Source organism: Patella vulgata, chromosome 4 (assembly GCF_932274485.2).
Source record: "Patella vulgata chromosome 4, xgPatVulg1.2, whole genome shotgun sequence".
In the NCBI taxonomy this organism is placed as follows: domain Eukaryota; kingdom Metazoa; phylum Mollusca; class Gastropoda; family Patellidae; genus Patella; species Patella vulgata.
Genome location: NC_065882.2, coordinates 12590536 through 12606333, shown reverse-complemented (window position 1 = coordinate 12606333; position 15798 = coordinate 12590536). Strand labels below are relative to the sequence as shown.

Below are 15798 nucleotides of genomic sequence, written 5' to 3'. Positions count from 1 at the left end.
ACGGCATTTTTCGATTTCTGAAATAGTCTCGGTCACCCAGAACCAACTAGTCTGCAATGTACGGAGGGTCTGGAAACGTTGTCAATATATGACAAAGAGTCCATTGCCAATGCATAACCGGGAGTTTGGTTTTTAATGTGGTTGATTATCGAGATTGTTAAATAATGAACTGACAATGCAACCAAATGGCTTTTTTGAAATGGCATTCTTAAATTAATTTCATAGGCGTCAATATTGTATTTTAGGACCAGTTACCTCCCTTAGACTTTGTTTATGATAATGTAAAAGACCGGATAATCTAGCCAATGACCTATTATTCTCAAATGTTGACAACGCATCGAGGCTAATATTCGTAGAATATTTTTCTGGATGATAGAGACTAATGCTGAACATGTTAGTTGAAAGGACAGCCCCCCCCCTCCCCCTGCCATCCATTCGAAGCTTCTCGGTACACGCCGAGCTTCTAGTCCAGGACATTTGCCAGGGAGGACAGCCCCCCCCCCCACGTCCGATCAAATAAGAGAATGACGTACCTGTAAGAAGGGTATTGGTATTGCCAGTACTATAGAGATAAACCATAGAACAATTATTGCTTTCCTCGCTCTTCCAACCGTACACACATACTTGGCTCGTAAAGGATGCAGGATGGCATAATACCTGTGATAATAATAATGAAAATATTTGTAATAATAATAATGATAATACATATAATAATAATAATGATAATACATATAATAATAATAATAATAATAATGAAAATATTTGTAATAATAATAATGATAATACATATAATAATAATAATGATAATACATATAATAATAATAATAATAATAATGAAAATATTTGTAATAATGATAATAATGATAATATCTGTAATAATAGTAATGATAATACCTATAAGAATAATAATAATAATAGTGATGATAATGATGCGAGAGAGAGAAAGAGAGAGAGAGAGAGAGAGACTAGGTGATTTCGGGACTAAGATATGCTTCAATTTTTATTGTAATAATTCGTTTGTGAGTAGGGAAAAAACCCACGAGGTTGGACAGGCGACCCTCTTCCTTTTCACCACGTACAAGAGGGGAATCGAATCCACGCCACTTGACTCATTGAAAGACCCGCCTCGGTGAGCAAGACGCTACCTCGCTAGTAGGTGCTGGGGAGAAAGTTCATCGAGATTTTCCAGTATGGTTTCCCCTTGTCAGTGGTGCAGGACATGAGAAGTACAGCTGACTAGTCGTTCGGATGGAACGAAAAACCGAAGTCCCGTGTACACATTGGCGTGCACGTAAAAGATCTATTGACAGTTGGATTTCGATATAAGAGCAGGACGTATCACCGATGTCCCGCATAGCGTACGCCCGTCTTCATTAACAATGAAGGGCATACGTCATGGGAACAATTAGGCGACTGATGAAATAGACTGAAGTAATTCTTTGAGAGTCAGTAAATTGACAAGTCATTATTTTATAATTATCACATGGCATTGTAAAGCCTCTATAACGTGTATTCTTGATTAATGTCTTGTTCGTGCTGTAATCTATAAGTCAACATATTAATCGAATTTAATCAGATAAAAAACTTAGAAACATGTATTTGGTTGAATACCATGCCTTTTTTTGTACTTTATGATTTTAATACGCCCACATTTTTATGGGGACGTATATTGTCGCCCCCCCCCCCCTGTCAGTCCGTCCGGACGTCCGTCGACAATTGTTTGTGGACACTCTACAGGTCACATTTTTTATCCGATTTCAACGGAACGTGAAATATAGGTTTATCTCCCTAAGATCTCGGTTCCTTTCGATATTGGCATGTATCGTAACGTCAAGGATTATGGCCCCTGATTGTACGAAAAATCGCGTTTTTAGCTTGTGGAACCTATAGAAGTCACAATTTTTATCTGATTTTGTTGACATTTGAAATGTAAGTTTATAACCCAAAGACCTTGGTTCCCTTCCTTATTCGCGCATATCGGACCGTAACTTCCTGAATTATGGTCCCTGATTGTACTAAAAATCACGTTTTTAGCTTGTGGACCCTATGGAGGTCACAATTTTATTCAGATTTACAAAACCGTTTGAATATATCACAGTTACACCTTAATGACATTTGAGTTCGAATTTCGTGAAAATCGGACCAGAACTGCCGGACAAAATGGCCGTCCCTCGTACGCAAACAGTATACAAAATATGGTATATCAAGGTTGTGGACCCTCTAGAGCTCACAGTTTTGATCCGATTTTGATGAAACCTGAAATACAAGTTTATAACCCAAAGATCTTGGTTCCTTTCGATATTTGCGCATATCGGATCGTAACTTCCTGAATTATGGCCTTTGACTGTACGGAAAATCGCGTTTTTAGCTTGTGGTACCTCTAGAGGTCACAATTATTATCCGATTAAAAAACCCATGTGAATATATCACCGTTACACCGTAATCGGACCAAAACTGACGGACAAAATGGCCGCCACTCGTGCGCTAATAGTTTAAAAATATGGTATATCAAAGTTGTGGACTCTCTAGAGGTCACAATTTTCACCCGATTTTGATGAAACTTGAAATGCATGTTTATAACCCAAAGATCATGGTTCCTGTTGATATTCACGCATATCAGATCGTTACATTTTATATTATGGCCCCCGATTGTACGAAAAGTCGCGTTCAACTTTTACAGCTATTTTTTTTATAAACAAGTGACATCTCGGCCCATGTTTTTTTCCAAACGTTTATAACACTTCGTCTATTCTTTTTTTTTGAGACAAATTATCTTTTGCAATTATTTTCGTTCTTTTCTCATTCGTAAATCACCCCATCAGCGTTTGATTAGGTTTGTATTTATGATAGAGATCGGGATTCATTTTAGCAGGATATGATCTAAAAAAACGTCATTACAATTAGGGAAATGCTGTTGTAATGACATTATTTGCTATCTCCGGTCCATTATATAACGTAATTTGGTTTTTATTCATTCTGTCTAATAGTTCATGTAACATTAGGTAATGAAGGAATAAAATACGCCATTAAATTTGACATGAGGGAAATTTTGCCCTACCTAATTAAACACGAGCGAATTATTGTAATAAAATTAACCCATATGTTATCCAGAAATGACCTAGTTTGTGTCGCGTAGACGTTAACCCCTTTTTATTTCTCTTTCTCACATTGTAGTAAACAAAGAAACACCAAAGTGTAATTATTAGTCCAAAGGGCATATCCCCCCTCCCCCCTCTCACTTACTGCTCGTGCGTGCGCGTTGTATCATAAGGTCTCTCATTGAGTCAACTGGCGTAGTTTCGATTCCCCGATTGTGCGTGACGAGGAGGAGTAGGGTCGCCTGTCCAACCTCGTGGGTTTTCTCCGGGTTCTACGGTTTCCTCCCACTGCTAAAGACCCCTACGCGCATGCGAATTATTGAAATGACATTAAACCATATTTTAGTTCCAAAATGACCTAGTTTGTGCCGAGTGGACGTTCAACTCTCGAACCCCTAATTTCCTGGTTTGTGAGTCCAGCAAATGCTCTCTCTCTCTCTCTCTATCTATCTCTCTCTCATGTAAACGTTACGTTTATGTGATGGTGGCATAATTACCATCAATGTTCATGATGCGTAACTTTGCTTGAATGTCATACACAGTAATTATAGAACAATTTAATATCTATATTTATTTCTATTGTTATCTGAATAATTTACTGGGTGTAAGTTCTGTTGTCATGTAATTACTACTTTCGATTTCTAAATCGATGTTTTATTGTCAGAAATAGATACTGTATTTATGTTGTGCGTGTTCACCAATTATATCAACGGTTGAACAATGACGTTGATAACGAGATCATCACCGAACATCTAGAGTAGGAACAATTTGTCGAGTAAATGGTGTTGTTATCTAACTAACTGTCTAAAGGGGGTATTTCAAGGGAAATCAAATGGGGTTCAACTGGCGGGGCTCGGGTTGGGGGATGTTCTAGTGGTCTAGAGTGGGGGGTTGGATGGCCGAATGGTTTGCACGTGCTCGCTGTATCATAAAGCCTGTCATTGGGTCAACTGGCGTGGTTTCTAATCCCCGGTTGTACGTGACAAGGAGTAGGGTCGCCTATCTAATCCTCGTGGGTTTTCTCCGGGTCCTCCGGTTTCCTCCCACTACTAAAGACCCCTACGCGGAAGCGAATTATTGAAATAAAATTAAAACCATATGTTCGTCCCGAAATGACCTAGTTTGTGTCGAGTGGACATTAAACCCCATTTTTCTCTCTCTCTAGTGGTCTAGAGTATCGTGCTTTGTGGTCTAGCTGACCGATCGCCTCGGTATTGAGGACGTGGTTTCGAACCCTGGTGTGAGCGTATGTGGCTCGTAGGTCTTCTGAACCTCCTGAGTTGACTCCGGGTACTGTGCAAGGATCCTGCGCATACTAAACTAAGACAACTTGTCTGCGATATTACATTCGATGGAGGCGAGAAACTTCCTCAGCCAACACCGCGGGCGAAGTGCTAGAAAAACCTTAGTTGTGTATCTTATATAGTTTTGATTTTGAGTCAAGAATTTGCGAACACAATAAAAAAATTTCCCGAAGAGTTGAGATTGTTTCTATAATCCATATTACTGACTGCGCCAAATATAAAGTAAATGTCTTGTAAATGATTATTATTAAAAGTTATCTTAAAATTTATAAATTTAACAACACAAACTCACAAAAGATCCCTTGTCAGTTGGAAATTTTTCAAAGATTATCACTAATTTTGGGATTGGATTGAGAGAATTGAATCCTTGGGTGATAATTATAAATATTATAAAACATAAAATAAATGAATAAATGGTTCGGGCGAAAATTAAAATTGACTGGGGTAAAAATTATCGAAAACAAATTATATTAAAATTGACTGGGTTGAAAATTAAGAAAAACAAATTATATTAAAAATCACTTAGGTGAAAATTATAATAGACTTCGGTGAAAATGGCAAAAAAAACAAATTATATTAAAATTGACTTTAGTGCAAAGTAAATGAAATAAATGAAAATTATTTTTCATGTCCCTCATCAGCCACCGCACTTCATATACATTCATATGCCATTAATATTAAAATAAATATGTGCTTCTAGAACCATTTCCGACTATTCCAAGGTTCCAAAGAATAGAGCCATACGCGCTTTAAGTGAGAAAGAGAATATTAGTATATCGAATTCGTGGTGTAATGATTGTACGATAGTCGACAGGCCATTATAAAGCTCTACACAAATCTCTTAACATATCAGTTGATTCCGGTTAATTGTGAAAGATTGTATCATTTGTTAACAGTTGATTTACGTCGTATTAATTCGGGTTCGGCTTTAAGAAGCAGGGTATTTTATAACAGGTTCGGCTTAAAGGAGCGGGGTATTTTATAACAGGTTCGGCTTAAAGGAGAGGGTATTTTATAACAGGTTCGGCTTAAAGGAGCAGGGTATTTTATAACAGGTTCGACTTAAAGAAGCAGGATATTTTTGAACCAGGAACTGTTTCCATACAGGTTCGGTTTAAACTTCCAGGGTATTTTATAATAGGTTCGACTTAAAGAAGCAGGGTATGTTTTTAAAACCAGGAACTGTTTCCATACAGGTTCAGCTTAAAGAGGTAGTGTATTTTTAAACCGGAACTGTATTCATACACTTGGTAAACTTGTTGTTGTTGTTGTTTTCCTTCTTGGTACGTTGCTCTTAAAAAGCGTAAGGCTTCGCCAATTCCCGTATGCTCCACTTGACATACTTGTTCTTTAGACAATTAAATTCGCATCGATTGAGAGAGAGAGAAATGGGGTTTAACGTCCACTCGACACAATCTAGGTCATTTCGGGACTAACATGGTTTAATTTTATTTACATAATTCGCTTGCGCGTAGGGGTCTTTAGCAGTGGGAGGAAACCGGAGGCCCCGGAGAAAACCCTCGAGGTTGGACAGGCGACCCTACTCCTTGCCACGTACAACCGGGGATTCGAAACCACGCCAGTCGACTCAATGACAGACTTTATGATACAGCGCGCGCACGCTAACCATTCAGCCATCCAACCCCCCCCCCCCCCCCGCGCATCGATTGACGGACTTTAATTTTTCATATAACGTCAGAATTCAAATATGACTGCGGTGACCTCATGGCCGGTCCCTGGTCCATAGTACGTACGTACTAGCTGTTTTAGACCACAATCAACTGGGTTGTATTGATAAGTGTCATGGAAAGCTCTATATGAAGTACCGATACCGGTACCTGAGTCCTGCAACCTGTCGTCTTCATGTGACAAATGTACAAACTATGACATTTAAATCGTAGCACAACAAACTAGCATGTTATTGATTCGCCAGATACTTGAAAACTTATCGAACTACTTAACAGTTTAACTTTACCCCGGACTTTGAAATCGATACAAAATGTCAATAACCTAGTACTCATAAATCAAAACCGACTTAATGGTCTTACACCCAGCAAGGTCCAGTTAAAAGAAAATGGCATAAAACTGCGATTATAATATCAGTACACTCCAATCATATATTCATTTAAAACATGGGGGGGTTGGATGGCCGAATGGTTAGCATGTGCGCTGTATCATAAGGCCTATCATTGAGTCAACTGGCGTGGTTTCGAATCCCCGGTTATACGTGACAAGGATTAGGGTCGCCTGTCCAACCTCGTGGGTTTTCTCCGGGTCCTCCCACTGCTAAAGACCCCTACGCGCAAGCGAATTATTGAAACAAAATTAAACCTTATGTTAGTCCCGAAATGACCTAGTTTGTGTCGAGTGGACGTTAGACCCCATCTCTCTCTCTCTCTTTCTCTCTCTCTCTCTCATTTAAAACATATGTGAAGAAAATTGTGAATATAAGGTAGAGACATATATGGTTAAATATTTGAACTCCGCAAGTCATAAGTGGTGTTATAATAATGATAATTCGCTTGCGCGTAGGGGTCTTTAATAGTGGGAGGAAACCGGAGGACCCGGAGAAAAACTACGGGGTTGGACAGACGACCCTAGTCCTTGCCACATACAAGCGGGCAATCGAAACCACAACACTTGATTCAGTGACAGACCTTATGATTTCACGCGCACGCATTAAACCACTAGACCACCAAAAACCCCGTTTTGGTTAGGGAGCCAGTGTCATACTGAACATGACACGATGGATCCAATGTGTCAAGAAATAGGATCGTCTCTCCTTACTTCCATGGATTCTCCCCGGCTTCTGTTTCTCCCCTGCTAAAGACCGGGCATGAATACATCTTATAACCCCGGCATGAGTGATGTGGTATATCTTCTATCCCTGGAGTGAAGGGGATGGGGTATCCAGGACCAGGATGTGGTGGTGGAAACATGGTGTCAATATCCTGGGCGTGGGCAATGATTTATCCAGTCGTCAGGTATAATTATTTTTCCATAATGGTCTGATCACCCACTACTCTATATGGGAGACGATATTGAGATCATTACCCTATACAGGATAAGACATTGTGATCATTACCCTATACAGGTGTAGACATTGTGATCACCACCTTATACAGGAGAAGACATTGTGATCACCACCCTATACAGAAGTAGACATTGAGATCATCACCCTATACAGAAGTAGACATTGAGATCATTACCCTATACAGACGTAGAGGTTGTGGTTATCGCCATATAGATAGGAGTAGACTTTGAGATCATCACCCTATACATAAGTAGACATTGAGATCATCACCCTATACAGAAGTAGACATTGCGATCATCACCCTATACAGACGTAGAGGTTGTGGTTATCGCCATATAGATAGGAGTAGACTTTGAGATCATCACCCTATACAGAAGTAGACATTGAGATCATTACCCTATACAGACGTAGAGGTTATGGTTATCGCCATATAGATAGGAGTAGACTTTGAGATCATCACCCTATACAGGAGAAGAAACTTCCAATAAAGGATTCCGATGAAGCTTTGCGAGACCTGGTGGGGGATTTTATAGAAGTCTGACGGATGATTGATTTTCTATTATAGATATTTTCATTTAATTTGTTTAGAATATATTGGTTTCTATAGTCGAGCTGAAATTTATTTGAAAACAAAGAAGACTCGGTCATCACAATTTAGGAAACAGAAAAATGATGATTTGGTAATTTTACCCGGAAATTTAACAACCTATATTTGGAAACGGACTCTCTGGTCATATTCTAAATGGTGTCTGCACGCACTTCTACACACCATCAGAGAACAGATTAAATTATTTTGATTTCAATATTGTCCGAGATGTCTAAAATAACTGAATAAATTTAAAGAGCGATGGTATGTGGAGGGTATGATTCCAAAAAGAAACAAAATTTACAACTGACGATTGACGATTAATTCTTTTAAACCAGCCTGTGCCACAGTAGATAATCTACCGGCTTGGATTCAGTCGGATTAGAAAGAGGAAATGAAAAAAAAGGCCATTGCGTTAAAACAAACGGTTGTATAGAAGGAACGGTTGATTTGATTTGATTTTAATGCCACGATCGCCTCTTTAATCCTGATCGCTTTCTCCGGGTCCTCTTTTATACCCAGGAGTAGGATCGCCTGTTCAACCTCGTGGGGTTTCTCCGGGTCCTCCGGTTTCCTCCCACAGCTAAAGACCCCTACACGCAAGCGAATTATAAAAATAAAATTGAACCATGTGTTAGTACCGAAATGACCTAGTTTGTGTCGAGTGAACGTTACCCCCTCTCTCTCTCCCTCTCTCTCTCTCCCAATTAAATCAATGGAATGAAAATAAACAATTTTTTTAGACTTCAAGTTAAGTGGATGTTACAGACCCCCCACCCCCACCTTTCTCTCTCTGATTAAGAGATTACTATATCAAAGCACTAAGGTCAAGAAAGAAACGTTGACTTTATTTTATGTGATAGACCCAAATTGATCTGTCTACAGTATAATCAATTTATTATATCGATCACGTCTATATCAAAATACAATAATTTGATCACCTCTTACACGTTTAGTTTCGACTCGTTTTTCATTCAAGATCTCTGTCTGTCTCTTTCCTCACTTAGATTAACCAGTGTTTATTGACTGTTTCAACCATACCATAGGTCGTTTATTTTAATTCAAAACATTAATTTTGATATTTAATAGAAATCGGGCTCTTAGTGTGGGTAGCACCTTTAGTCTACTCTGTTGAAGAAATAGATTTTGTCGGGACAATTTTATTTGCCCACGAATAAGCAGTTTTTTGTCAGTTTCGATTGGCTTGATGTGAGTTGTGCTCCTGTTTTTTGTCAGTGGCATTCAAGCAAAGAACCCGTATGTGCAAGCGAATTATAGAAGTAAAATTGAACCATATGTTAGTCCCAAAATAACCTCTCTCTCAGGGGGTCGGGGCATGCTATCTTTACGGTATAAGAAATACATATGCAAAGTTCCAAGATTATCTATTCAGAATTGCAGTCTGTAGACGATAAATACCAAATTTGGGCGTGGCTCTGCCCCTGGGGGTTGAATATGGAATAATATAAATAAGTATACCAACCTGTTATAGAAATGATTGATATGCTGAATTTGAACAAAATCTGTTAATTATTGCAACCTGTAGAGTATTTACAGACTAAAAAGTGGTTGGGGTCGAGACATGCACCAAAATAAATAACAGTATAAGGAATAAATATGCCAAGTTCCAAGATGATCCATTCAGAATTTCAGAGTGTAGACAAAAAACACAAAAAGTGGGCGCGACTCTGCCCCTGGGAGTTTGACATGGACCAATATAAATAGGTACAACCCTGTGATGGATGATTACGAATTGGATCCAAATCTTTTAATAATCGCAACCTGTATATCATTTACAGACAAAATATTAACAAAAAGTGGGTGTGACACGCCCAAATGGGGTGTGTGTGTGTGTGTGTGTGGGGGGGGGGGGGGTCCTACACCAAAATCAGTAGTTGTTGTCCTTAGGGTATAAGGAATAAATATACCATGTTCCAAGATAATCCATTCAGAATTGTGGCCTTTGGGCGCTAAATACAAAAGTTGGGCGTGGCTCTGCCCAAGACTAGTTCCAAGACGACCCATTGAGAATTGTGGCTTGTAGACAACACACAGACACACAATGAAATAATGGGTGTGGCTCTGCCCCTGGGAGTCGGACAATCATCAAAAAACAATAAAGTCCTGTAGGCGAAACACAGACACCCACCAAAAATAGAGGTAATCCTTAGGATATAAGGAATACGTATGAAAAGTTTTCAAGATGATCGATTAAGAATTGAGAGGTCTGTAGACGACCCCCCCCCCCCTCCAACACTCACACACACATGGGGTGACTGCAATATACGTCTACTTTATGAATTTGGACGTATAACAAATGGCTAATTTGATTAGCTTGGAAATTTAATGTTTGCGTCTGTAGACGACCCCCCCCCCCTCCTACACACACACACACATGGGGTGACTGCAATATACGTCTACTTTATGAATTTGGACGTATAACAAATGGCTAATTTGATTAGCTTGGAAATTTAATCTTTGCGGCTAATTTTGTTTGGGAATTTACAATCAATTTGTTGTTGTAAATGATTTGATGGAAACAGAAAACCGCAAACAGTTTTTATCGTATTCGAGAAGGAAGATTGAAATATTCTGTAATTGGTGACGTTCTGTCGATATATATCTATGTTGTTTATTTCATTTAACATATTTTTATGTTTGCATGAAATCTTTCCCATTAGGCTACATTTATTACGAGCCATGATCTCGTGGTACAAATGTTTGACTTGATTAATTTTATAGGATTTTTTGTCGTCAACTTGTCGATTTCTGAAAATGTCGATTTTTTCAACAGTGATATAATTATATTGCGACGTCGCCCTTTTGACCACTTCGTACTAAATGTTTCAATAAACTAAAACACAGCGAATGTCGTCGGGATACTCTACGGTAGAATAGACAAGCTGATTAAAATACAGATCTATATTTCGTTTCGTTTTTTATACTTTCGATGGCCTACACTACATGAAGATCTGACAAGTTATAGCGATAGGTCATGTCAGGGGTCAAAAGACCGACTTATGACCCTTTTGATTAACCAATCAGCATTGATGTTACTAGTGGATTACCCACAGTTCCGTGAAAAACACGCCTAAAGCTCGCCGTAACAAATCGTTTCATTGGCTTATGCGAGACACCATTCAGAACACGAGTTAAATAACAACTCTTCCAGATCCAAGTGTAGTAAAGACAAGTAAAACGAACTATAAAAACGAAACGAAATAGGATCTGTGTTTTAATCAGAATGGTAGAATAGATCTTCAGATTTGAAAAAAAAATTGTTCATATATATTTCTTAACGTTTTTTATAGGCCACTTCAGCTTTTATGAGAAAAAAAAGATTCATCAGACGAAGTCACTCCAGCTGTCAGAAGCAACAAGAGAAAGTACCTCGACCAAAGGTGGATTCTGAATGTCGCGAATTTCAGAAAATACTTCCAACAAAGGTACTATATATTGCCTTACTGTTAATTTTTCACATATTTAAGTGAAAGAGCATATTCTGACAACAATTTAAACCAGGTTCTACCTCCGATAAAATATGTTTTCATATGTAATATTTGTTTTAACTCTTTCAAGCAAACAATGAAATACAAGATGCATTGGAGAGACCAAATGGCATACATATTCATAGCATACAAAGATTCTATATATTGCCCTATATATACTGCTAATTGTTCACATATTTCAGGCGGCATTGGAGAGACCAAATGGCATACATGTTCAGTCTATGGAAATGAAAAAGACCAAAGCCGATAAACTTATTGCAGATACCAAATGGTCCTGTAGACCTAATGGCCGAGTGTTTGTCGAGTGGGCGTTAAACTCGTGGTATTTGGTTATTAATATTTGATTGTGTGTGAGAGTTTATGTTAGCGTGATTAAATTACATGCCGTAAAATGTATACAAAACTAGTAAGCATTAAGTTAAGAGAAACGTGAATATCAATTTACACACACCCCCCCACACACAAAATATATGTGCATCCTACTGTATAATATTCATTTCTCGTTGTCTTTTGTTTCCATCTTATAAAGACTAATGTTTTATTTAAAGGATTGGTGTTAATGTTATTGGACTACAAAGGAATATATTCCGATTGTTAACCTTTTTTTTATGAAATGAATGAAATGGGGTTTAGTGGGCTAATGCCATACAGTGTGCTATGAGGTAACGTTTGTCCAGACAGTGGCGCTACGGCCTACTCTTATATCGAATTCCAACCGCCAGAGGATCTTTTACGTGCACGCCAAAGTGTACACGGGTTCTCGGTTTTTCGTACCATCAGAAAGACTAGACAGCTGTGCTTGCCAGGCCTTCCGTCCTGCACCACTGACAAGGGGAAACCACGCCGGAAAATCTCGATGAACTTTCTCGGCCAACACCGGGATCGAACCGGCGATATTTGGGCTAGCGAGCCAACGTCTTGCCCACTTAGCCACCGTGCTCCTTTTTTTATATGACTGTTACGCTGTTTAACAGATACATGGTAATAACAGCTGTAATTAATAGTTTTTCAACCAAATCGCTTCTATTCGGAATGGATAATCAGACACGAAAAAAAATTCACATCTGTAATATGAATACTTTGATGTCGCCATTGGTTTCAATATTTGAGATGTTCTCTTTTCTTGTCAGTTTTCATTTCTGTTATAAAATACCGGCACTTCTTTTTCTCTAATCTAATAAAAATTATTTGATTTAATTTATCTTCCATTATTTCATAAATGTGTTAAATCTGTTTGTAATTATATTTCATATTCCTTGTATGAGGAGAGGTGGTATAGCCTATTTCTTGATCCATTTTTATTCATTTGAAAAAAAAATGTTTTAAAATGATTAGTTAGACATTTTTTTAACAAAAGGACGGGGCTTCGTGCACTGTATTTCTTTTGTCATAGTAAAGGGAATTAACTGGCGCATCATAACAATGCAATAGTGTGGTATGACATGTCATCAAAACAGCTCCCGTAGGATTTTTATGCTAAAATTGATTTGTTTGTTGTTTTGGGTTGATTAGGGACCAAGCTATCCAAAAATGTTGGGGTTCAAATTTTCTGACCCCTCTGGGAGGGGCATTTTTGAAATCGGGACCCCTCTGAACGAGAACATGGCTATCTCTGCCAATAATGGTTGGATTTTCATGATTTGAAGTCCATTATCATGGTTTTTCATCATGCCGATCCCATCTATGGTACACTTAAGCGACTGGAAGTAGTTTTCATTGACTTCCGGTGGGGAATACCAATTTCTGGTGTCAAACTCAGATTGATTTCAGCCAATAATCTTTGGATTTTCATGATCTGAAGTTTATTCTGGTTTTTATTTCATCAGGCCGACCCCATCTATGATACACTTAAGTAGATTCCATTGACTTGCGGTGGGGAATACCAATTTCCGGTGTCAAATTCTGATTGATTTCAGCCAATAATCTTTGGATTTTTATGATCTGAAGTTCATTCTTGGTGTTTTTCTTCATCATACCGCCCCCTTGTATGATACACTTCAAGCGAATGGAAGTATTCCGGTGTCAAACTCGGATCGATTTCAGTTTAGAGAAATCTATCAAGCAGTACCACTTTTTGTGGCTTCTGAGTCAATTCGCATGGTGAATGTCACTTGTAGGCCAGGGAGTTTCTACATGCTTGATGTTGTCTTCATACTCTGACGTACAGCCATAGCATAAATGATAAGAACTTTGGGTGGTGTAGCCTGTGCTGTATCAACCAGGCTAGCATATGACACTGGTTGAGCCTTTGGTCCTTCAACAGCATATCCTAGCCTGTTTGATACAGCAGGCTACATCACACAGGGTTCTCATCATTGAGAAACTCTTAGATCTTGCATCTGTAACTGAGAGTTACTGGCAGGAAGCATGTGTTTGGTCACGTGACGCCGATGCCCTCGCAATTCTCATGGACCTTGTCTCCCAGGTCGTCTCGGTATTAGCAGTCATCTCAAGTTTGTAACCGAGAAGGCCACAAAACACAGAGATCTAGAGATAGATGTGATCGAGCGAGTGGGTGTCATTGGAAATCATAAGTCTCAAGGGCTGGTGCATACATGAAGCCTGATGGTGATGACCCCATTATCATCTGTTTCAAGAAGTTTGGAGAAGGGTGACTTGCCTTCGCAGGTCAAGGAATTGGAGAGATTTGCCTGCCAAGTCTACTCTTCATCTGTTCCATTAAACCTACCGGCACTTAGATGGCAATTGCTCAGTTCAGGAAACATGGTTGAGAGAGAGATGCTTCCACTGACTCGTGCTGCATTTTCGCCCCATATCACAGGAACAAAGTACACCGCGATACGCGACAAGTCGTACCTAACCCGATCCCTGAATCTTCCTGCCATTTAACAAAAGCAGTTGGACAAGGGCATTTATGTTCCTGTGCCGAATCTTAAACTGCCTGCCCATCGTGCTGTAATTGAACTCACAGGGCGATGCAGTCTGCCTTATACATCTTTCTGTGTGTGTTTTGATAGGGACCGTACCAATAATATAGGTGTGTACAGGAGGACGAGGATGATGAATAATTGATATATATTTATTTCTAAGATAGGATCTTGCTTGTTAAGATTCTTTTTGTTTTTGATATTAGACTTGTTTACTTATTACAAATGTCAAAGTGTCTTGAATCTCATGACAGAACATTCCAGTCACCCAAAAGTGACCATATTAATCATTTTACCATGCTTCAAAATCCACAAAAAGTGGTAGACTGAGACACCGTAAATTGGTATTCCCCACCGGAATTCAATGAAAACTCCTCCAATTTGCTTTAAGTGTATCATAGATGGCAAAACCCCAGAATGAACTTCAGATTATGAAAATCCAACCATTGTTGGTAGAAATTGCCATGGACTCGGTCAGAGGGGTCCGGATTTCACAAAGGCCCCCCCCCTCCTCCCAGAGCGGTCAAAATTGGAACCCTAGAATGGGGTCAGCATGATGAACAAACCCCAGAATGAACTTCAGATCATGAAAATCCCATGATTATCGGCTGAAATCAATCCCAGTTTGACACCGGAAATTGGCATTCCCCACCGGAAGTCAATAGAAACTACTTCTATTCGCTTTAAGTGTATCATAGATGGGGTCGGCCTGATGAAAAATAAAAAAAAAAACAGAATAAACTTCAGATCATGAAAATCTACAAATTATTGGCTGAAATCAATCCAAATTTGTCACCGGAAATTGGTATTCCCCAATGAAAATTACTTCCAATCGCTTTAAGTGTATCATAGATGGGATCGTCATGATGAAAAAACACGAGAATGAACTTCAGATCATGAAAATCCAACCATTATTGGCGGAGATAGCCATGGCCTCATTCATAGGGGTCCCCATTTCAAAAATGCCTCTCCCAGGGGGGAAAAGGGGTCGGAAAATTTGAACCCCAACATTTTTGAATAGCTTGGTCCAACACCAACCCAAAACAACAAAAAAAAATCAATTTTAGCATACAAATCCTACGGGATGACTTGTTATACCACACTACAATGACGTTTTGACAAAACGTTTAAGCACATAATTGGTCGTAAGTTTATAATACTATAGTGCCTATATACAGTAGATGATATCTGAGTTCTCTATAAAAGATACTCTGGTTAATGTATTGAAGTTATTAGCTACTACCAGTGACAGCGAGAACTAGGTTAATAAGAATAATTTTGGTAGTTTAAAATCGGGCAATGACATCATAGTCTGATAAGTCAAATATGGTAATCCCATGCTTTAGAAACGCGGGCAACTGTCCTCCTTGTGCCCATAT

General features: G+C 38.9%; 1 protein-coding gene across 1 annotated transcript in view; it reads right to left on the bottom strand.

The window, feature by feature from the left end:
- The window catches only part of LOC126819517 (allatostatin-A receptor), a 104340-nt gene that overhangs the window by 8500 nt on the left and 80042 nt on the right, over positions 1-15798 (bottom strand). Inside the window, exon 3 of the mRNA XM_050547644.2 lies at positions 534-657. Coding sequence (XP_050403601.1) covers positions 534-657 — 124 coding nt within the window. The remainder of the gene's footprint in view (positions 1-533; positions 658-15798) is intronic.